The sequence below is a fragment of the Mustelus asterias genome, chromosome 7 (assembly GCF_964213995.1).
Source record: "Mustelus asterias chromosome 7, sMusAst1.hap1.1, whole genome shotgun sequence".
Classification (NCBI taxonomy): Eukaryota; Metazoa; Chordata; class Chondrichthyes; order Carcharhiniformes; family Triakidae; genus Mustelus; species Mustelus asterias.
Window position 1 is genome coordinate 45497724 of NC_135807.1, and position 23394 is coordinate 45521117.

Below are 23394 nucleotides of genomic sequence, written 5' to 3' on the forward strand. Positions count from 1 at the left end.
AGACCTTGGTTGCAAAGTAATGGAAACCCATGGTTCTGAAACCTGGGGCGTATTTAATTGAGGCGTCGGGTTCTTGCTTGCTGTCTGGAGCATCAGCAAGATCTTTTTGGAAAGGCCCACTGCACTGAGTAACAAACAGGCACTTAACTGAGCAGTGGCACACCTTCTCCAGAATAAAGGACCCTGGGGGCGGATGTCCTGCCTACCCAGAGCTGCCAGCCAATCAGACCTCTGATTGGCAGCTCTTCATTGTTCGGACTAGCCATGCCACATCCTGTTTCAACTCATTGGGTCATGGAGAGATTGAGAGGCTGTGTCTCCACATTTCATGCAACTTTGTTCATCACACACACATTGATCCTGTTGATGAACTTACAGGAGGAGCAGCTCCCTCCCTATGTTGTAAATTTCCTTCTGCAATAGTGAGGAGTGTTTTTCTTGACCATCTAAGTGTATGTGGGCGAGGACCCTAATGAGTGAGGAGATACAGAACATCCTATTTGCCAGAGTCACAAAAAGGATGTCACTCAGAGAGAAAAGTTTGCTTTATTGCAGTGCCCCAAAATATGGGACTCTTTCAACTAATCTGGATAGCCATGTTCTGGAGGAAATAGTTATTTTGATGACTCAGCTGCCAGGCAAACGTGGTGGCCCAAACAATGCTGCTTCCACACTTGAATGAGGGAAATTCACAGAAGTCCCTTGTGTTCAATACTGGCAGAGCTCATTAGTGATAGAGATGATTACTATTAGGCCAAAATCAATCCTTCAATTCTCTCACTCCCTGTTCTTCATTTCTCACTGTGAACTTTTCTGCTTGGGAGCTACTTCTAATTATCAAGTTTCTGTCTCATGAGGGAAATCTCGCCTCACATTTACATATCTGGTAACCAATAGCAGTCTGATCCAAGAAGGCCAATGTAACAATTCAACAGACTCTGACACTGCTGGAGTGACTGTAATTCACAATTGCTGGAACGGATGCCCACGTTGTCTTTACATAGGCCGTGAATGCTCAGTTTTGCATGAGGGACAGCAGTAGCGGCATTCTGCCAGATAGGTTTGTCACTATACACCCTAAATGCTCCAAAATCTCAGCAAGATATAGATATATGAGCACTGTGCTGTCAGCGGGTCCTGAGTCCCACACAATGTCAGCTGCTTTATCCCATCTGCCCTGGGACATCACAGTAGAAAGAATGTCCAACAACTGTCAGTGATAATCACACAGCTCATAATTACTCGAAGACCCGCAGCTTTCTTTACTGTCATGAGTTTTTGTGGCCTGTCGCAGGATGGGATTTCACTCTAAATTACAGGAGGTTTTAGAACCCCTCTGCTATACATCTGGTACGTAACAACCTGGATTCTGGATTGTGTGGTTGACCCAAGGGGAGCTTAGGAAGAGGGTTTACAACAGGGCATGGGGAGTATACACTAACCACTATATCAACAGACAAGATGGAATCTGCTTTTGCACATCTTTATTATTCTGCGCAGATATGGAATTGGTGCAGTGTTACTTGTGTTACCACATGAATTTACCCCTTTCCACTGTAGTGTTCAGTTTAATTTTTGTCAAGTCTCTCTCACTCCCTGTCTATCATTTCTCACAATGCACTTTCATGGTTTGGAGCTGCTTCCATTTATCGTTTGTTTCAGTGTTCATCCGCACAAAAAGGTTTTACTGCTTTTTTCAAACAAAGAAACATAATTGAACTGCATATTTAATTTATAGCATGATAGCCTACGTTTGCATTTCTCTGGTGGCTCATTGAGCACTGTCACCATCTGGCATGCTACTGAACCAGCAGAGATCAGGAATGTCCCAGGTTCAATTGTTGAACTCTGCTAGGTTAGTGGATCACTGTTTTTAACAGCTTATTAACACTTCTGAAGAATGCCAGTTTTGGATTAGCTGTAGGAGGGCTACCAGTGCTTATATGAGTCACTGCAGTGGGGTAGGTAGGATCACAAGCCAAGAAAATTGCAAAAGATAAAGTCTGTAAACTTGGTTACTTTCATTATAATTTTTTTTGTTCTGTGCTCCTTCTGTGGTTGTGAATCTATTTTGCAATTGATAGCGGACTGATTTTGTGTGTTGGTGTGCTCTTTCTCATTGCACATTGCTTTACATATTGATGTCAGGGTACCTAAATATCCAAAACGTTATGCATTTGTTTTTATTTATCTTATCTTTTCTGAAAGAATAAATAGGTTTTCTTTTGTCTAACAATTTATGCACATGTTTTAAACAAAAATTGGACATTAGATTGAGTTTTTATTTGGCAAGATGCTGAATCTTAAAGGGTCTGTGAGTGCTACACATTTAATTTAAGTTGACATAATGACATTTTAAAAAACAACATATTGTAGCATGAGGTTTGCCTATATATGGAATTGTAGCTTCAGTGTTTTGAAGAAAAGTTAAATGCTTATTTGTAATTTGCAGGAATTATTCAAGCACATTACTGACATCCCACCAAATCTCTTTACTGATCCCATGTGCCAGTGAGGCTCGAATGGAAATGCATAATTTTAATATAAATTGCCTGATTTGCATAGACAATTAGTCAAGCTACAGTTCTGATCGTAAGCAAAATTGTTTTTCTGTTTTGCCATTGAGTGAGAATTTCAAATCACCTTGAATATTTACAGTAAAATTGACAGAGGATGGAAGATGTTTTTCTTAAACTAAAACTGCATACCCGTTTATGTGAAGGATGAATCTAGTATTTATGAAATGGTATACTTTATATGCAGGAAGATTTCATTGAGAAATGGGGCCAAAACCCATGTGCACAAGATAGACAAATGTGCATTTTGTCTACATTTTTAATTGAAGTGTATATCAAAGTTATATTTCCACACGATGTACACTGTAAGAGTGAAAAAGATCCAAATCCAGAGTTACATTAAGTATGAGTGTGTATTGCATCTGGTGAATATTTTATGCAAAAAAGGTGTGAATTTTAATGATATGAAAGCAACTTGCCAAGCCTACCTTAATAAAGCCAACAGTGTGGTGCAACCTAAACTGTTAGGTTAAACTGTAGTTGATAATCTTAAAGAGTATTGCATATGTTCCTATATAGTTTTGTATCTGCTTCTGTAGTAATGTATGCACTTATCAAATTATTTTCACGTATAATATTTTTTCCTGAAGTCAATAAAATGGCAGGAAAAAATTATTAAGCAGATAGTGAAACACTTCCATAAAACATGACATAATCAGTTCTAATAGAGTGTTAATTTGTGCAATATTCCAGCTAATAATTAGTCCTTATTAAATGTTACATTCATCATTGTCACTTAGGTTTTGTAAGTGCGGAAATTATAATGGGGAAAAGTAATTGTGGAGGAGTGCGTTATCCTTTTGATAATTACACCAGTTAGTTTTTAATGAAAGATATTTATTGAGCGACGCCTTGTTATTTTGGGGGATAACTGTACTGGACAGAATGTGTGAACTTATTAGGCATTTTATGTTTTTGCAGAAGAGGCTGTGAATGAAGTGAAGCGCCAGGCAATGTCTGAGTTGCAGAAAGCTGTGTCTGAAGCAGAGAGGAAGGCCCATGATATGATTGCTACAGAGAGAGCCAAAATGGAGCGCACCGTAGCAGATGCGAAAAGGCAAGCAGCTGAAGATGCACTCGCAATTATTAACCAGCAGGAGGATTCCAGTGAGGTAGAATCTCCCGTTACTTCCAATTCTTATTTGAGAAATCAAATTCAGTTGTAATGCCATTCCTGGCTCCAATTTTTCAAAAAACCACCCCTCTTCCCAACAGATCTCTATCAGTAGTACAGTAGGGTGTGATAGGGTGCTGAAAATTAGGGCAGGACACTGGGTTCTTGTCTTTCTCAGTAAGAAGTCTCACAACACCAGGTTAAAATCCAACAGGTTTATTTGGTAGCACAAGCCACTAGCTTTCGGAGCGCCGCTCCTTCATCAGGTGAGTGGGATTTCAGTTCACAAACAGGGCATATAAAGACACAAACTCAATTTACAAAATAATGGTTGGAATGCGAGTCTTTACAGGTAATCAAGTCTTAAAGGTACAAACAATATGAGTGGAGAGAGGGTTAAGCACAGGTTAACCCTCCAGCCAGGACAGTTAGTGAGATTTTGCAAGCCCAGGCAAGTCGTGGGGGGTTACAGATAGTGTGACATGAACCCAAGATCCCGGTTGAGGCCGTCCTCATGTGTGCGGAACTTGGCTATCAGTCTCTGCTCAGCGACTCTGCGCTGTCGTGTGTCGTGAAGGCCGCCTTGGAGAATGCTTACCCGAAGATCAGAGACTGAATGCCCGTGACCGCTGAAGTGTTCCCCAACAGGAAGAGAACACTCTTGCCTGGTGATTGTCGAGTGGTGTTCATTCATCCGTTGTCACACACGACAACGCAGAGTCGCTGAGCAGAGACTGATAGCCAAGTTCTGCACACATGAGGACAGCCTCAACCGGCATCTTAGGTTCATGTCACACTATCTATAACCCCCACAACTTGCCTGGGCTTGCAAAATCTCAGTAACTGTCCCGGCTGGACACAATACGCATCTCTTTAACCTGTGCTTAACCCTCTCTCCACTCACATTGTCTGTACCTTAAAGACTTGATTACCTGTAAAGACTCGCATTCCAACCATTATTTTGTAAATTGAGTTTGTGTCTTTATATGCCCTGTTTGTGAACTGAAATCCCACTCACCTGATGAAGGAGCAGCGAGCGCTCCGAAAGCTAGTGGCTTGTGTTACCAAATAACCTGTTGGACTTTAACCTGGTGTTGTGAGACTTCTTACTGTGTTTACCTCAGTCAACGCCGGCATCTCCACTTCTTGTCTTTCTGCCAGTTCCTCAATTTTGACCACCACAAATAAAGGGTATCAACATAGAATATGGCCAGACCCTTAGAATCACAGGCTGAGGCTTATTTTGTCACTGGCCCAGTGTAAAAACAGTAGTCTGGTACATGAGGCAAGAGGTCTTGCAATCAACAGATGTGGGATTCAGGCCTGCGTTTTTCTTTTCCTACATGCATGAACCCAGACAATAAGTCTTGCCATGCTAGATGAGCCAACGCATCATAGTAGAGCTTCAATTTATGAGAGGGAGAGGAAGGGAAAGAAGACTCAGTGGCCAAACGCTAGGTAATGGTTATGTAAATTAGCAATGAGTCAGAAATTAAAAGGGGTGAATTGGTGCCTCGCTCATAACGCAACTTTACTTCAAAGCAAAACAGAAGTTGGGTGTAGTGTAAACCAGGCTGTCTTTTCAATTGGAGACAGATTCTTGCGACTGGTGATGACCAGTTTCACACCCGAAGACTTATTGGGTAGAATCTTCCCCTCAGTGAGGTGAGGAAACTGGTGGGCAGCTCTCCACCTGTACGTTCTCTCTAGATTTTAATGCACTTTGTACAAAAGAAATCTGGGGACATGGTTTTCTCCGTGACCTTGGCAGGGTGGAGTCTGATAGAACCGACAGCTCCAGCACCACAGAGATCAGGATGCCACATTTAAAGGGTGCCCCAATCTGCGATTAAAATAACCTACACCACAGACATGGGGCACCTACCCACAAGGATCAGAACCCCCTACCAAAAGTATTAGGGCAGCCCCCATCCCACAATCATGAAGGCGCCCACTCCCACCCCCAACCTAGAAGCATGGACCACCCCTCCCCCACATGCATCAACATGCCCCTATACCTCACAAGCATCAGGATGCTTCCCCCCCCTCCACCCCCCCCCCCCCCCCCAACACACAAGAGGAACTACCCAATAATGGGGTGCCCCAGAGGGTAAGCCCCTGCAGCCAGGTTGGCTTTATTCAAGGGCATTCCCACCCCCCCCCCTCCCCATAGTGTAATACTTACATTGGCACCGCCAGCGGGTTCCCCTTGGCTGTTGCAAGTTTTTAAAAACCTGTCAAATAGTCAGCGAAGGAGTGAAATATATCATGGGAAAGCCCTAAATTTATTGAAATGCTTTGGGTGGGAACCTCATTGCATCACGGTCAAGGGGCGTGGAAAATTGGGAGACGGGATCTCGCCAATGAGAATCCCGTTTCCTGAGATTTTGGGTTCATGCCGCCATTTCCGGTGATGGCCAACATGGGCTCAAAATCACCCGCAGTGTAAAGGACTAAAGTTCTGAAGAACCGAGCTTCATTTTTAAAATAATGTTTCACAGGTCCATTTAACAATGGTTTGAACTCTTTGCAGGTGATCAGGGTTACTTGCAGCTCTTCATTGTAGTTATTGCAGCACCATGTTAAATAATAATTCTGTTTGTGTGGTGATTGTGGAATAAGACTGGCACCACAATAAGACTGGCTGTCTCACAGCTCCAGGGACCCGGGTTCGAATCCCGGCTTGGGTGACTGTCTGTGTGGAGTTTGCACATTCTCCCCGTGTCTGCGTGGGTTTCCTCCGGGTGCTCCAGTTTTCTCCCGCTGTCCAAAGATGTGCGGGTTAGGTGCATTGGCCACGCTAAATTGCCCCTTAGTGTCCCGGGATGCGTAGGTTAGAGGGATTAGCGGGGTAAATATGTGGGATTGCGGGGATAGAGCCTGGGTGGGATTGTTGTCAGTGCAGACTCGATGGGCCGAATGGCCTCCTTCTGCACTGTAGGGTTCCTATGATTCTACCACTGAGAAGTATGAGAGCCTATATGTCTCCTTTACTTAATTTATTTTCAATGCAAAGATAATAAAACTGTATGGTATTTGTCTCACCAGAATATGGGACAAGTTTTAATTAAATTTTATTTTGATCTACAGTTGACGTTAAAGAACATCTATTTAAATGTTATTTTCGTGCAACCCTGGTTCACTGTTTACTTGCCAGCAACCTGAAGTGTTGTGAATTAGTGGCATAAAAGAGGGAAGTTACCTCCCCAACGCTGCCAATAGCAACAGTCGTGCAAAATGGCAGGTTCAATTGAGATGCTTCTGTTTAAAATAAAATGTTGATAACCGCTGCTAAAATCCCTGCCAGTAAGTGTTTTGAAGCTAAGAAGCTGAAAAGCCAGCCATCAGCAGCAGCGGGGAGCCCAATAGCTGTTATAGACAGTGCAGGGTCATTAGGTGCTCAGTGAAAATTAACAATTAGAGTTGTGACGCTGGAATGCAAATGAAGGCTTCTTGTAGCGACTGGAGAACGGTTGTCTTCTTTACATTAGCATTTAATGTGTAGCATATGATTCTTGAGCAGAAGACCTTAAAATATCAGCAGCCTAAGTGCAGGAGTGAAGAAAATTGGCGCTTTATGCGTCTTGCCACAATTACCCCAGCTCAGTATTTATGCAATGTTTACATGTCAGAATGATTGTGGAATCAGTTCAATTCAAACCAAATGTTCGAGATGTTTTGAATCATTACAGTAGGCTAAATTTTAGGAGGTTGAGATCGCTTCCCTCCCTGTACACTTGTGTTCAGTGTCTGCGCAGACTGAGAATTTAAAAGCAGTTCTCCCACTGAAGAAGAAAAATAACCTCGGAACCTGAAATGAAGGTAGATTTTGCTGTAACTATATACCTTCAACTTCTGAGAAAGACCAGGCACAACGTTTGAGATCCTTTATTGACTTTTGAGGCAAAGATGACCATGTTCTTTACCCGCGATGTTTGGTAGGGTCCCGGTGGGTGACAGCTAAGGCTGATCCTAAAGGTTTTGGTGCAAATGGGACAGGATACCTCAGACAATTACATTTTGGTCAAATTTCTGGCTCGGGATTTCCTCTGCTTACATTTTCTCTCTGCCTTTGATATCATAGAATCCCTATGGTGCAGAAGGAGGCCATTCAACCCATCGATCCAAAACTGACAGCAATCCCACCAGGGCTCTATTTACCCCGCTAATCCTCCTGAGACTCAGTGCCCTATTTTACCATTTTGATTCTAAGGGCTGAGTCTGGGCATGATTCAGATCCAACCTGTAAACCCTGTTCTCAGACGCCCCCATACGCACTCAGCCTGAAAAAAAAGTTGCGAGTCTGAATCGTGCTGTGGGCGGGGCTTACCGCGCCCAAAGCGCTGCTGCTCCGATCGGAGCCTTCAACTGCGCATGCGCAGTAAAAAGAAAAATTTGATAAACGCTCCCCTGTCACATCGCTCCCGGACTGCAAAAAGTGGATAAAGTGGCCTGGGAGTGATGGCTCCCACAGATATCACTCCACCCCCACAACATAACTGTCCCTCTTATGCATCCACCCCCCCCCCACTACCCAGACCGATTGCCCACAGAGTGGCACTGGACCCGCCCTGCTCCTGCCCCCCCCAACCCCCACCAGAGAACGATCTGGCTTCCCCCCTCCCCCCCCCCCCCCTCCCCTGCCAACCAGAGAACGATCGGGCCTCGCTCCCCCCCTCCTCCCCCACCAGAGAACGATCTGGCCTCCCTCCTACTTTCCTCGTCAACCCCCCGCCCGCCTCCCTCCACCAGTGATACATCTGGCCTCTCCCCCCTCCCCCCCACTCCCCCCCACCGATCTGACAAAGAGAGCTGATGGAAGCTCTGAACTTACCTCTTCAGAAGCTGGAGCGCCCGAAACAGACCTTTGCCGAGCATGTCTGCATCGTGCCGAATCTGCGGGCACGGATCACACTATTTGCCTCACGCCCGACTTCAGCAAGTTTTCGCGCCTGAAAACGGGTGCAGTGCAGTGATACACTGGGCCCTAAGAGTCATTTTCGCATGACCAATCAACCTAACCCACACTTCTTTGGAGTGTGGGCGGAAACCCACGCAGACACGGGGTGAATGTGCAAACTCCACACATTCACTCAAGGCTGGAATTGAACCCAGATCGCTGACGCTGTTGCTAACCAATGTGCCACCATGCCGCTTGTTTTCAAAGGAGGCTGCAGACTTTTTTATTTGGTTGCGCCAGGCGCAGCAACCCTAGGTGAACTTCTCCCACTCGATATCAATGTCAGAATTCCTGAATGAAGCCTTAGGAGTGTCCGTGTAGCACTTTCGGTGACCAAGCATGCTCTGGACTCTAACTTTACATGGAAGATTCACTTTGTTAATTGCGCATCAGGCATTTTTTCTACATGATCAGCCTAAATCAGTTGTGACTGTCTCAATATGATATGGATGCTTGGTGTGTCAGCTCAGCTGAGGACCTCACTGTCTGGTATTTTGTCCTGCCGTTTGATCTTCAGCAGCTTCTGACGTCAGCTGAAGTGGAAGTGCTTGAGCTTCTTGGCATGGTGCTGATGTAAAGTCCAAGTCTCGCATGCATAGAGCAGAATGAACAGGACTATTGCCCTATAGATTGATGTTCGAAGTCTGCTGAAGGTTACACTTGCTTTGCATTCATCTCGTTGTCAATATAGACAGCTTGAGAGAGAGAGAGTGTGTGCTGCAGAGATAAGTGAACTTATCCACTGCTGACAGGGTCTGGTCATAGACTGAAACTTTGAACCTCAGATAGGGCTTTCCTGGAGCGCTGGTACATTACTTCATTCATCTTCATGCTGATCATAAGTTTGAAGTCATGGCATGCAGTGGTGAACAAGTCCATGCTACATTGTATGTCCCACTATGAACCAGCAACTAGTGCACAGTCATCAGCAAACAGGAAATCACTAAGTATGTTCTTGGAGACCTTGGTCTTTGCCTGGAGTTGTCTCAGTTTGAGCAGTTTCCTCTCCATGGCTGGGATTTTACGACCTCGCTCGGGCGAGGCTCTTAAAATCCTGCCCAAGGCCAACAGAGAATTCCGTTCTGCAAGCCTCCGGGGCAGGCGTGCCAGTAAAATTCCATTACATGTGTTATCTGAATTTGATGCCAGGATCACCATCATGGAAGGCGATGAAGGAGATGATCAAGAAAAGCCTACTGAAAAGGTTTGGGATATTGTCAGACAGGCCTGTTTAACTGTCTGACCCTCCCGCGCTATTTGGTGAACACAATCAAACTCCTATCGATTGGCAAAGTTCCAGCTGAGATCTATCATGCTGGGCCAAGAAGGTCACTGAACTCTTTCAGTCTATATAGGAGCAAGGAAACAGCCCGTATGAAAATATAAGAGGCCTACACTGTCCACATGTACAAGTGGAAAAGAAACTACCCATCTTGCAACAAAGATACAGCAATCTCACTCCTCTATCACTGGCAAAACTTTTGCCAGAATCCTCTGAACTACTTAGTGCAACATCTCGACCAGGATCTTTTCCCAGACTAGGTGCGGTTTCAAAAAAAGAACCACTGAAATGGTGTTTGCAGTTTCAGGAAAAATGCCAAGAACACAACATGGACCCCTGCACCATGTTTCTTGACCTGACCAAGACTTTTGACATCTGTGAGGATCAATGGTCATGGAGAAATTCATGATGAGTGATTTGCCAGTTCCATGATGGTTTACTCATGTGAGTGCTGGGTAAGGATGAGTCCTCTCACTAATTCCAAGTGAATGCAGGTACATAGTATTGGAGAGCTATATTTGTATAGATCTCTCAAATTGACATGAGTCTCCAGTGTAAGAAAGAGGGATGCAGTTGGATTTTGTCACTTATCAGCCTTGGCAATTGCAGATTTTTAGAATGCATTTGGAGGACCAAAAGTGAAAAAAAGAAAGAAGCATGGGAGAGTTGCTACCCCCAGGACCATTATCAGATAAAGGTTATAAACTTTCAAAGATTACAGCTATCAATTAAAATGCAACTGAATGCAAATCCATCAGGCAGATCACAAGCCTCAACAAAAACAGAAAATGCTGGGAACTCTCAGCAGATCTGACAGCATCTGTGAGGAGAAATAGAGCCAATGTTTTGAGTCTAGATGACCTTTCGTCAGAGCTTGGATCACAAGCCTGTTAGAATGGGTGAAGTTCCATTTATTTCTAACACCAATGAGTGTTAAGGGGAGGTGATGGCCTAGTGGTATTATTGCTAGACTATTAGGCCAGAAACTCAGCTAATGTTCTGGGGACTTGGGTTCGAATCCTGCTGGTGGAATTTGAATTTTGGGCGGCACGGTAGCACAGTGGTTAGCACTGCTGCTTCACAGCTCCAGGGTCCCGGGTTCCATTCCCGGCTCGGGTCACTGTCTGTGTGGAGTTTGCACATTCTCCTCGTGTCTGCGTGGGTTTCCTCCGGGTGCTCCGGTTTCCTCCCACAGTCCAAAGATGTGCGGGTTAGGTTGATTGGCCAGGTTAAAAAAAAATTGCCCCTTAGAGTCCTGAGATGCGTAGGTTATTGGGATTAGCGGGTAAATATGTGAGGGTAGGGCCTGGGTGGGATTGTGGTCGGTGCAGACTCAATGGGCCGAATGGCCTCCTTCTGCACTGTAGGGTTTCTATGATTCTATGAGTCCAGCTTAAAATAAAATGTGTGCATTTCCCTCCAAGAGAGTGTATTTGAGTGAGTTCCATTCTCACTAAAGAGGATGATTTATGCAGCACCGCAGTAATAAAGGTATTAATAGCCCTCTGGTATCTTACCCATGTCTCCATTTATCAGATGTGAACCTTGACCATGAAGGTCAATGGACCATTGGGCCTGGATTTTCATACTTCTGTCTGCATCAGAGAGGAGCGGGCATTTAAAATGGTGGGCTGGACCTGATTCCTGCCCCATTCTCATTTCGGGCAGTTTTGGCTGGCATGGGATAGGGATGTGTGTAACCAGCCTGCACATAGCACTCATGCCTTGTAGGCTTCATTGCAGGGTTGGACATTTCAACCCACTCACCACTGCAATTTTGATGGCATTGGGCTCATTCATTAGTAGATGTATTTCATGGTACCTCAGAACCCTAAACCTGAATTGGTAACCAGAAGAACAAGCAGTTATTTAACATTCCCTTTGAAATACGTTGCCCCTCTTACTTTCTAATAAAGCTGTGAATGAAACATGAAAGAATAATTTATTGCAAGGTAATAACGATGTTAGTCAAAAATAGCTTACACTCCCCACTGCAGTTTTGTCAATATTGCATGCTGCAATACATGCATTAGTCCTTTTTGGAGCTCAGCCAAGCATTCAAGTTGAGACCATCTGGCAATTGTATCATTAAGTCATGCTGAACAGATGGCTAAGTGACCTCATTATGAATGTTTGGCTGAGCTCCAAGAATGCAAGTCGAGCTAAGTGTATTAGTCCATTTGCACAGCTACAGAAGAGTGTTCAATCTCTGTTTGACATCCATATTGCCTTGTAATGTTATTCTTTCTTTGAAGGTTTCTTTATGTGTGATTTTCCAATGCCTGTGTGTTTACTTACTTGATTAACATGTGTGAAGTGGATAGAAGCTTCTGATATTGATATTATGAATGGCTGTGGTCGGTTGACACTTTTAAGATGTTGTATGCTTAGCCGTTATTTTCAACATATATTTTCAAGGCATCTGCTTATATTGTCAATTTCAGGATGATTTCAAAAACTAGCCAATGGCTTGTTGATTTGTTATAGCATATTCTGGGAAAGTGGTATGGAGGATGCCTGGAGGGCATGGGAGACATGGGCATGGGTGGGGGGGGGGGAACATGGTGGGTGTGAGGGATAAGTAGGTGGAATGGGGGATTTTCCTTTGTTCTTTCATGGGATGTGGGCATCGCTTGCTAGGCTAGCATTTTTATTACCCATCCCTAATTCCCCTTGAGATGGTGTGGGGCATGGGAGAAATGAGGGAGGCTTGGATTTGGAGAGGAAAGGGGTTGGTTGAGGTATTGAGGAGCTGACGTTGATGTTTGCAACTGGGTCGATGTCCAAGTAAATGGAAACGGGCCTGCTGTCCTTGCCATCAATCACCTCCATTGCTGCCTCAGATGTGCCTCTGGGGCAGTGGGCACTACTCGATTCCCCCCCCCCCCCCCCCGCCCACATCACCAGAATGAAACTATGGCAGCCTGTGGGCTCCAGAATGGTTTTCATTAGAGAAGGGTTTGCAGAGTCAGCACTTGCCCATTCAATCTGTGTCCTTCATGGAAATTCAAACATTGGTGTTTGCAGTGTCACAGTTGATCTTCATTATGCTCTCACTTGCTCTAGTCAGACCTTAAACCTAAGAAAGGCCAGTCATCTCCCCCAACTTTCAATGGTACCATCAGTGTGGAGTCCCCTATCATCTATATAGAGGGCATCACTTGATGACCAGCTTAATATCAATACTCATGCTATATTAATGCTCTAGCTATAAGAACAAGGCACAGGTTTGCTATTCTTTCACAGATAGGAATCTCTTCTGTACACCATCTGCAAAACTCAAGTCAGAGTGTGATTGAAAACCTACTGCTCACTTGGATGCATGCTGTTCCAACGACATTCATAAAATCTAAGGGTTGAACAGAGTAATTTTCTAAATTGATATCTCTATCTCTGGACTCTTTATGTACCCACCCATCACTGGTGCATTGTGACTGCAGTATGTACTATCTACACATTGCACAGGTGCTACTCACCAATATTACTTTGACTCATACCTCCCTATGACTTCAACAAGAGCAAGGGTAGCAGTATCATGGCAATATGCTTTCAATAATTCTGATGCAAATTCCTTGCTGGATGGACATCCTTCAACACTGTATCCAGCACAAGTACAAACACAGCAAATTAAAATAAGGCACTCCCACCATGTTTTCAGGGCCATTAAAGATAAGTAGGAAATGTGGCCTTACCAATATTGCCCACAACCTGAAAGCAGGATTCTGTATGGGCCTTTGGATAATGGTCAGAAGAAGAAACACTGGCTTGTTTTTCTATGATGTGGAGATGCCGGCGTTGGACTCGGGTGAACACAGTAAGAAGTCTCACAACACCAGGTTAAAGTCCAACAGGTTTATTTGGTCGCAAATACCATAAGCTTTCGGAGCACTGCTCCTTCGTCAGATTTCCACTCCATCTGACGAAGGAGCAGTGCTCCGAAAGCTTATGGTATTTGCTACCAAATAAACCTGTTGGACTTTAACCTGGTGTTGTGAGACTTCTTATTGTTTTTTTATGGCATAATTGAAGCACCCCAATGCCTGCCTCTAGCAAGATCAACAAAAGACCTTCTATTGTGACTTGAACCTTAGTTTTCCATCTAGTTTAAAAACACATCACTCAGTTTAGCAAATATTACTGTTTGTTCTGGTGCACAAGCTTGTTCCTATTATACAGTAGCCATTTTTGAAAATGCTCTAAAATTGTAGTTGCGGGTACTGTATTTAAGAGTACTTAAATCATGTATTGATGCACGTTGCAAAGCAGGTATTATGGTGAACAAGAATGAAAATATTTGTAGACTAGCTGCCAATTCAAAAATCTAAGTAAGCCATGCTGCTCTTTCTTTTGAGTATTTAATGTATTTATTATGGAATTGCTTCAAGTAGAAATAGTTCTGTAATATACTAGGACTTCTGTTGCAAAAAAAAAGGTTTGCCCATTTATATTGGAGGGTGGATTCCCACAGCAGCATTGTCAATGAAGAATCAATGAAAATCAATAAGCATGACTGTGGATGAATAATAGTTATTCTTTTGACTGCTTTGATGGCCTTACCAGCCAGTGGAACAACCTAGGAGTGAATGCTCATCACCATGTGGCCATTATACTGTTGTTTTTGAACTGTTCCCTCTAAGGTCCCTGGATGGGTCTTGACACGTCTGTAAGCAATAGCACCCTTCCATTTACCGTGCACCACTTCCAGTGGAATTGGGATTTCTACCAGCTGCAGTGCTGTAAGGAATTAATGGATAATATGAATTATAGTTGAAGCAAAAGACAGGAAATGTGCCGCTGCCCAGATGCCTGGAGATTGTGTTCAATGCGGGAAGAATTATTTAAATTAGGAATTTTATTAACTCCATTGGAATCATTTATTTGGGATTTAAACTGGGTTTTACTTTCTTGCCAATTTTCTCGACAAGTTAATCGGGAACATTGTCTTTTGATTGCATTGGAATTCTGTGCATGTCATTCACTCTCCTAGGCTTGCACAAATAACTATTATCCTAGTCTGATCTTGAACATCTCAGCTACGTGAATATTGATGGGAGCATCACTGTTAAACCCCATTTTACTGATCTCCATACATGCGTACTTCAAGGGGGAGATAAAATTGTAATCGGAAGCAAGAAGCAGAACAAATGAATTTTGTTGTATTCTCCAGTTGCTGTGGTTAATTGTTGGGTCTGTGCTGTCAGTCCAGCTGAGAGCATCTATTGTATGAGAGACTTGAATCAAGCATGGTCTGTGTGGCCCAGATGGACAAAATTGGATTTTTCCTTCTATGAGATTTGATGGCATCTCACCGATTTAATTCTGAATTGCTGTAAACAGGGATTTGACATTGGTTATATTGAAAAACTTAGTTTCTAATGGGTGGAAGAACAACACCTCATCTTCTGATTAGGCACATTACAGCTTTCTGGACTCAAGTTTTGAGTTCAACAACTTTAGACACTAAACTTCCCTCCCAATCGTAAACCACACAACCCTTTTTGTAGTTTGTTGTCTGTTGTTTTTCAATTCCCTGCCTGCCCCAGCGCAACCCCACCCCCTCCCCACTTGGACACCTGTCCCTTGCTGTTCAGTTGCTCCCATTAACACATTCTGCTATCTCCTTTTGCCGTCAATCACACACTTCATCCCTGAATGCCTCCATTAATACCCCCCTTTGTCTTATGTCCAGAAGAACGTTGTTCAAATCTCCTTTGCCCAACCCATCCTGGGTCTTCTATTCTGCCCTCTTTACATTTCTACCTTCCTTCAGTTCTCTGGATAATGCATAATTTAGATCCAAATGGTTTCTGTCCAAAGATGCTGCCAGACCTGCTGAGTTTATCCAGCATTTTCTGTTTTTATTACAATTTAGGTGCTCCAACTCTTTCAAGTAAAAATATGTCCCAGACTTGACAAAACTTGGCAAAGTAATATATAATGATAAGGGTGGTATAGAATTGGGATGTCAAAGGATGGTGAAATAGGCAGAAACGTGTAGGCGCTCCAACTCTTTCAAGGTAGGTAGAGAAATAAATAAACTTAAAAATGAGGTGGGACAACTCCCCATTTTTTTAAAGCAACCAGCTGCATGATTTGTGACTGAGATTCTGGTGCTGAAATTTTTCTCATGAAAGTGCTTTGGGAAGGCAGCAGACAGAAAACCTGTAGCAGCACCTGCCCACTCCACATAGAGAAAAATAATTCCCAATTCCACTGGCAACCAATCGTTATGGATTCAAATATTGGAAAAGATCTAGAGAGGAAATGAGAAATATGAGCATTGTCGGAATCTGGTACGCACGGAAAGTGGTAGAAATTGACTACATAAATAATTTTGAAGGGAATTGGCCAGGTACTTGAGGATGAGGAATAACACGATTACTGAGAAGAAGTGGGGTTGTGGAACAAAGCATGACTGTTCATTCAAAGAGTTAATACAGGCACAATGGGACAAATGGCTTATTTTTTTGTTGTCAATTTCTGTGGGAGTTTTCTTAACCTGTTTCAGTTTTGCCTATCACTGAATAAATCATTGTCGTGGAATATTCATTCATTTGTGTTCTGCCTAAAGTCAGGTCTTCCATTGTTGGCTGATGCTTCAGCCTGAGGTGTTGCCTTGACAGTTTTTCTTGTTGTTAGTGGTGGTTTGCTTTCTGTTCTCAGGGCAGTGAGAGGCAGGTTCCTACAAAGAGCCAGAAAGATACTCTAATTTTCAATTAGTTAGTCAATGAGTATCTTTTTTTAATTCATTCAAGGGGTATGGGCATCACTGGTTAGGCCAACATTTATTGCTCCTAATTGTCCTTGAGAAGATGGTGAATTGCCTTTATGAACTGTCGCAGTCCATGCAACCAATTTATCAGAAAAATTCTCCTGCTCTCTTTGACCAGAGATGGTGGGCAGGCTTTATTTCAGTCTTTCATCCAAATGGCAGCCTCAACCAATATTGCCAGATTGGATTATATGTTCAAATCCTACCATGGGGCTGAAACACATGTACTCCAATTTAAAAGTGAGCTTGCTACCAGTGAGCTAAAGCTATTGTATAACGAACAGCACTGTGGCTATGATCTAGTTGGGATTGTTGTGATATGGCTTACAGGGTGATCAGGGATGGGAACTGAACGTCCAGAGGCATTCAGTATTTTGGAAGGTCAGACAAAAAGGAAAAAGCGGCGGAGTTGCATTTCTGATTAAAGAGGAAATTAACGTAATAGTGAAGAAGGATAGTAGCTCTGATGATGTGGAATCTGCATGGGTAAACCGGAGATTCGAGATGCATGCGATAAAGCAACATCTGTAATTGGGGGTGCCTTTATATAGATTGGGCAAATCAGATTAGTAACAGTACCACAAAGGAGGAATTTCTGGAGTGTATACAGGACAGTTTCCTGGACCAATACGTTGAGGAACCAATGAGAGAACAGGCCATCCTGGACTGGATATTGTATAATGAGAAATGAATAATAGACAATCTAATTGTGTGAGGCCCGTTGAGGATAAGCGACTATAATATGACAGAATTCTTCACCAAGATGGAGAGTGATGCAGTTGATTCCGAGACTCGGTTTCTGAAACTAAATGAAGGAAACTGCAATAGTATGAGACACAAATTGACTGATAGATTGGGGAACTTTACTGAAAGGGATGACGATGGATCAGCAATGGCAAACAAAGAGCACATGTGTGAACCGTAACAATTATTCATTACTGTTTGGCACAGACAAAATTGGAAAGGTGGCCAAGCTATGGCATACAAGGGAAATTAGAGATAATATTAGATCCAAGGAAGAGGCATACAAATTGACCAGGAAAAAAAACAGACCTGAGGATTGGGAGAAGTTTAGAATTCAGCAAAGGAGTGCAAAGGGATTGATTAAGAAAGAGAAAATATAGTATGAGAGGAAGCTTGCGGGGAATACAAGAACTGTAAGGGTTGCTGTAGGTATGTGAAGAGAAAAAGTTTATTAAACACAAATGTAGGTCCCTTACAGTCAGAAACAGTGGAATTTATAAGGGGAACAAAGAAATGGTTGACCAATTAAATACATTGGTTCTGCCTTCACAGCTGAGAACACAACAAACCAGTGTTTAATGAGAAGGAGGAATTGAAGGAAATTAGTGTGTGGAGAATTGGTGTTGAGGAAATTGATGGGATTGAAGGCCAATAAATTGCCCAAAGCCTGATAATCTACATTCCAGAGTACTTAAGAAAGTGGTCCTGGAAATAGTGGATGCATTGGTGGTCATTTTCCAAGATTCTGTAGACTCTGGAACTGTTCCTACAGATTGGGGGGTAGCTAATGTAACCTCATTATTTAATAAGTGAGGTAGAAAGTCAACAGGGAATTATAGACCAGTCAGCCTGACATCGGTAGTGGGAAAAATGCTGAAGTCCAATATAAAAGATTTTATAGCAGGGTACTTGGAAAACAGTGGCAATCAGCATGGATTTACGAAAGGGAAATTATGCTTGACAAATTTGCTAGAATTCTTCAAGGATGTAACTAATGGACTAAGGGGGAGCCAGTGGATGTGGTTTATTTGGGCTTTCAGAAGGCTTTCGACAAAGTCCCACATAAGAGTGTGTAAAATTTTGTGCATGGGATTGGGGGTAGGATATTGAGATGGATAGAAAACTGGTTGGCAGACAGGAAACAAAAAATAGGACTAAATGGGTCTTTTTCCAAATGGCAAGACTGGAATCAGTACTAGGACCCCAGCTGTAGTCATTATCCCTTTAAGAGGCGTGTATCAGAAGGGTCATGTAACCTGACCATCCAATGAGGAACGAGCATGAGGATCTCGGGCAAAGTGTGGGTTTTTGCCGCCAGATTAATCTTAGATGTGAAAATGTTAGGTGTCATATAAACACTTTCACTAGTCGTACAAAAACTTTAAGTTAGATAAAGAAACCACTGTTCAAGTCCTTATTACATGAACATATAATCTGTAGCTATCTCACAAAGCCACGTCTATCATGAGCATTGCTTTGTTGCCAATCCCAAGGTGAAACTAAAATTTACATCTGCGTGCTCAGTCTAAAACTCTGAAAACCAACACGAATGAATTCCTACAAGTGTAAGTTGTTTAGTTCCAAACATTCGATCCCTTACTATCCCAAGAAAAATGTTTTAGCTGTGCATTCCCAGCTGGTAATTATATAGAATACAGCAAAGGAATGGGCTTGGAGAAGAGATATGCTTCAACTTCTTTGATTTAATTTGAATCAGTTTGATCAGAACTAAACACAATCTCTGAGTACATAGGGAGAGGAAGGGGATTGAATCCCGCTCTGGCCTTGGAGCAGCGGGCATTTGATGAGGGAAACACAAATGGATTTCAACATTTCCGCCCCTGGAGTAGTCATGATGTGGAGAAAGTATTTAAAGGGTTACTATAATTGGTTCTTCCTGTGTTAATAGTTTTACCATACATCTGCATTTAATCTGACAGAAACTGATATGGTGGCAATTAATTCAAGTATTCACTCAGTTATAGACTGCCATCATCATCGTATTTTAAGAGTGTGTGCACAAGGCTGTGTCTAAAATGGAAAGCTTCCCTTATAGAATTAGTTAGCGATGTTCGAGTATTTAAATATCTGTGAACAGAGGTTTTGTGATTAGTCAACTGATCGAATAACTGCATAATAATGAGTTAACATTGTTCTGTTACAATTGACTAGTGCTCATTTGAATATAAAAATGCCTCAACCACACTTCTAATTTTCAGCTTCTGTGCAGTTCTAATACTATTTGCAGTACCGATTAATGTTCTGTCTTCCCTGTGAACCACAAGACACCATTGAGCTGTCCATCATTACAAAAACAATGAAAAGAATCCAGAAGCTATTTAGCATACTATTTAAAGGAGCTTGCTTAGACCTCTTATTTTGACATGTAATTAACTTTATTCTGAGATGACAGTTTCCCACAGTGCTTTGGAAGTGGGCACTTTTTCAAGCACAATATAAATCACAATAAAGTAGTGGTGACAGCTTTGTACATCAGAAGCTGTACCTCAATTCTACAAGAGATGTGTGCTGTTTAAATGAGCTATAACCACCCAAGATGCAGCTGGACAAATGAATATTGACTTTGCTGCTTTATATACTTTGCTGGTTTATAGGGATAGGACCTGTTATGTAGACATCATTTAGCATTGACTTCTCCAGTAGACTTTCAGCAACTTCTAATGTTGTACTTATGTTGCTTTTGTTGCTTTCCTCCACAGAGTTGTTGGAACTGTGGGCGCAAGGCCAGCGAGACCTGCAGTGGCTGCAATACGGCACGATACTGTGGTTCATTTTGCCAGCATAAGGACTGGGAAAAGCACCATCATGTGTGTGGACAAACCCTTCAGGCTCAACAGCAAGGTGAGGCAACCACAGCCAGCTCATCCGCAACACCCAGCAGTGAGGCAGGAAGCCCAGTGGACACACCACCAGCAACCACCTCCAGGTCAACCACCCCTGCCACTCCATCAACCATAGAAACGACCCCCCGTTAGAAGATACAGATTGCTCAGTCACACAAAGATGAAAAGGAAGTAAAAAAAAGACTCTTACACTATCAAAGGAGAAACTAATCTGGGAGTAGTAGTGAGTTACAAAGGCCAGTAACGGGTCACACTTGCTTACTATGAAAAAACAAAGATATTATTTGTTCATCTTTTTTCTTGTTTGTAAAACTGCAGAGAAGGCAGAGAGCATCACAAAAGTAGATTTGACCTCTTTCCTCGTTATTTTTCCAGTAGCTCGGATTAAAACTAGGTAACCTCATAAACAGATGCTTTATCAGACAACAGACCAAGGGATTGCTAATTACTGTACAAAGCAAAAATGCTAATATTAAAGGACACATTGTTCTTTTCTACAACAATGAAAAAGAAATCTCTTGCAAAACCCTCAAGGGCACATGCGTTGGCTACAGCATAGACATTTTAACAAGAAGATGAATGGCGTTCATGGGTTACCAACTGAACTCTGAAGACCTGCAACAAAATGTGCAGCTGTGCAGCAGATTGGAAGGAAGCACAGATGTTCATCCTTTCCTCAAAAAAAACAATATCCAGGTCAACAGAATGAAGAATTGAATCTGTTTTTTTGCTGTGGGATGTATGAATACAACAACAAAGAAAATGCCATAATAAGAGGCTTTCAGTCCTAATGAGAAACAGCCTGTATTTGATTTGCATTTTTTGGCAGTCACTGTGTACCAGCTGCCCTCAATAGAGCATTTCTACACTTTTACAAGGTTCCACATAGTAAGACAATCAGGTCTGTTCCTGCTCATTTTTTTGATAATGAAATGGTGGCTACAGCACTGGCCCACTCTGTGTTCCCACTCCATCTGTTCAGATTTGAAGTAGTTCTCTTGGTGTTAAAACACTTCTGTCCTGTGAGGTTCCCTATGGTGTTCTTGTAAATGTGTTGGACAAACGTGAAGATCCATTGTAGCTAACCATGCCCACATTTAGTCTATTATTCCTAGTTGGTGATAGACCTGTATCTTTCTATGCTGCTTTTATATCTGTATGTATTAGTGATATTTCTCTGGTAGTTCCCACAATGGAATTTTTTTGTTGTCCTCAAAAGAAAAAGAAAAAAAAAGAGCTATCTATCTGAGCTGCTATTTCACTCTGTATAGGATTTCCTAAGACTTAGCATGCGTCACGGAATGCTAACATATTGGTGTTTTGTAAGAGGGATGTACATAAATGTACTTGCACTGTCACAATGACTCCCTAGGCATGCTTATTTGGGCAAACTCTTAATATGCTAGAGCCATTTCACAGAGTTAGCTATAGGTTAGGGTAGCTGTGAATGTCATTTCTTTGACAAACTGGTCACTACTATTAGTGGCATTTTATATAATGAGATCATACAAGAGGACAGTGCATGCATATCACTGCGAGGTCATTAAGTATTGCTGATTTTAAAAAAATACTTTTTAAAAAAAACTCCAAATGCTGAGGTGTAGATTGACAGCTTTAACACTGCTGAATGCCAGGTATCAACAGTATTAAAAAAGGGAAGTCAGCCAAAGACTGATCCGACGGACCAAAATCAGAAAAAAAAAAGCACCAATAATTGTTTCAAAGCAGTCAGCAGGTTAAACGATTTCAGCAAGTTTCAGTAAATCCATTGTATAATCCAAAAACCAGATGTCATACACGTATATATCGGATGCTGTGATGTATGTGAAAACAGCACTGTTTTATTAACACTAGTGTGTGAAAGGATTAGTGCATCACATTACTGATCTACTTACTTTAATTCAGGGCACCCTGTGTAAACCAATTCTCAGAGTTCTTCTCTTTTCTCCTGTTTTGCTACAGACTCCTCAGTGGCAAAGTTTCACTCTACCTCTGACAGCATGTATATTGCACCAGTAGCTAAACTAACTGGTATAGTCAAACCAAATGGGCACAAGAGAACCAGGAAACCAAAAGTAAGCTCATACAGCTGCAAACCATATCACTACTTGGTAACAATGCAGACCTCATACCTGAACTTTTGTTAGTTTCCTTTTAAGCTTGTCACTTATACAGATTATGTGAGAGTATAATTTGTAGGTATAAACGCATAAAAAAAATTGACTTCATTGATTACAGTTTAAAGGTTGGTTGCTGATAGGAACGGGGGGGTCCTCTCTGTTGTGAGATGTACTTGTGACAGGATCACCTGTCTTTGTTGTGTAGGTGCATGTTGTGGAACAAAAAATGGGGAAAAAAAAAAGCAAAGGCCGGTTAACTTATGCAAAGCATGCCTATGCCTGGAATACTTAAGAAAGGGACTCCATATTGTCTGGTTTCTAAAAGGACAAAAAATTGGAGAATCTGAAATGCAGATTTAAGTAAAAAAAATTTTGGTTCTGCAACTTTATTGTGAAAGTTGTTGTGCAATACTTAATTCAGACATGTACCACAAGTTAACGGTAGACTAACTTTTTGGGGGGTGTCTAGACATCATGCTTTTGTCAGCATATTTGAGCTTTTAAGTCTACTATGTCTAAACTGTGGTTCCTTGATTATCTTTTTTTTCTTTAGTTGGACTGTATTGTATGGTCTGTCAACCTGTGAATCTTTAAAGTATGATTCAGGTATTGTTGTATTCCTTACTGTGTAATAAAAATTTTAATATCTGTATTCACCAAAGGTTGTGGTTCTTTGTGGGGAAATTGGTGATACTACTTCAGTATTACTCTATTGGGGTATCTTGGTAAACTGCTTTCCGAGGTTTGACACAGTCCACTTGCAGGTAAGACACAACAGATTGTAAAGGTTTCTGCATATTAATTAGTATTCTAATAAATTTGGAAGTGGAAACAAAAGTCGCTTGAGATTTCTGGTACAGGTTTTAATTAGAAATGAAGCTCTGAAGAAGATTCTTGTCCTTTTCAAGCTTTCTAGGCAGCCTTCAGAGGTTTGAATGTCACAACAATAATGACTCTCCTTT

General features: G+C 42.2%; 1 protein-coding gene across 10 annotated transcripts in view; it reads left to right on the forward strand.

The window, feature by feature from the left end:
• runx1t1 (RUNX1 partner transcriptional co-repressor 1) overlaps positions 1–23084 on the forward strand; it is a 90509-nt gene extending 67425 nt beyond the window's left edge. For 8 of the 10 annotated variants that reach the window (XM_078215997.1, XM_078216001.1, XM_078215996.1 and 5 more), the window contains 2 exons: positions 3498–3688; positions 20169–23084. In XM_078215997.1, the coding sequence (XP_078072123.1) occupies positions 3498–3688; positions 20169–20444 (467 nt within the window). In that variant the 3' untranslated portion in view covers positions 20445–23084. The remainder of the gene's footprint in view (positions 1–3497; positions 3689–20168) is intronic. The other 2 variants (XM_078216003.1, XM_078216005.1) reach the window with 1 other exon arrangement.
• Positions 23085–23394: the final 310 nt, after the last annotated feature.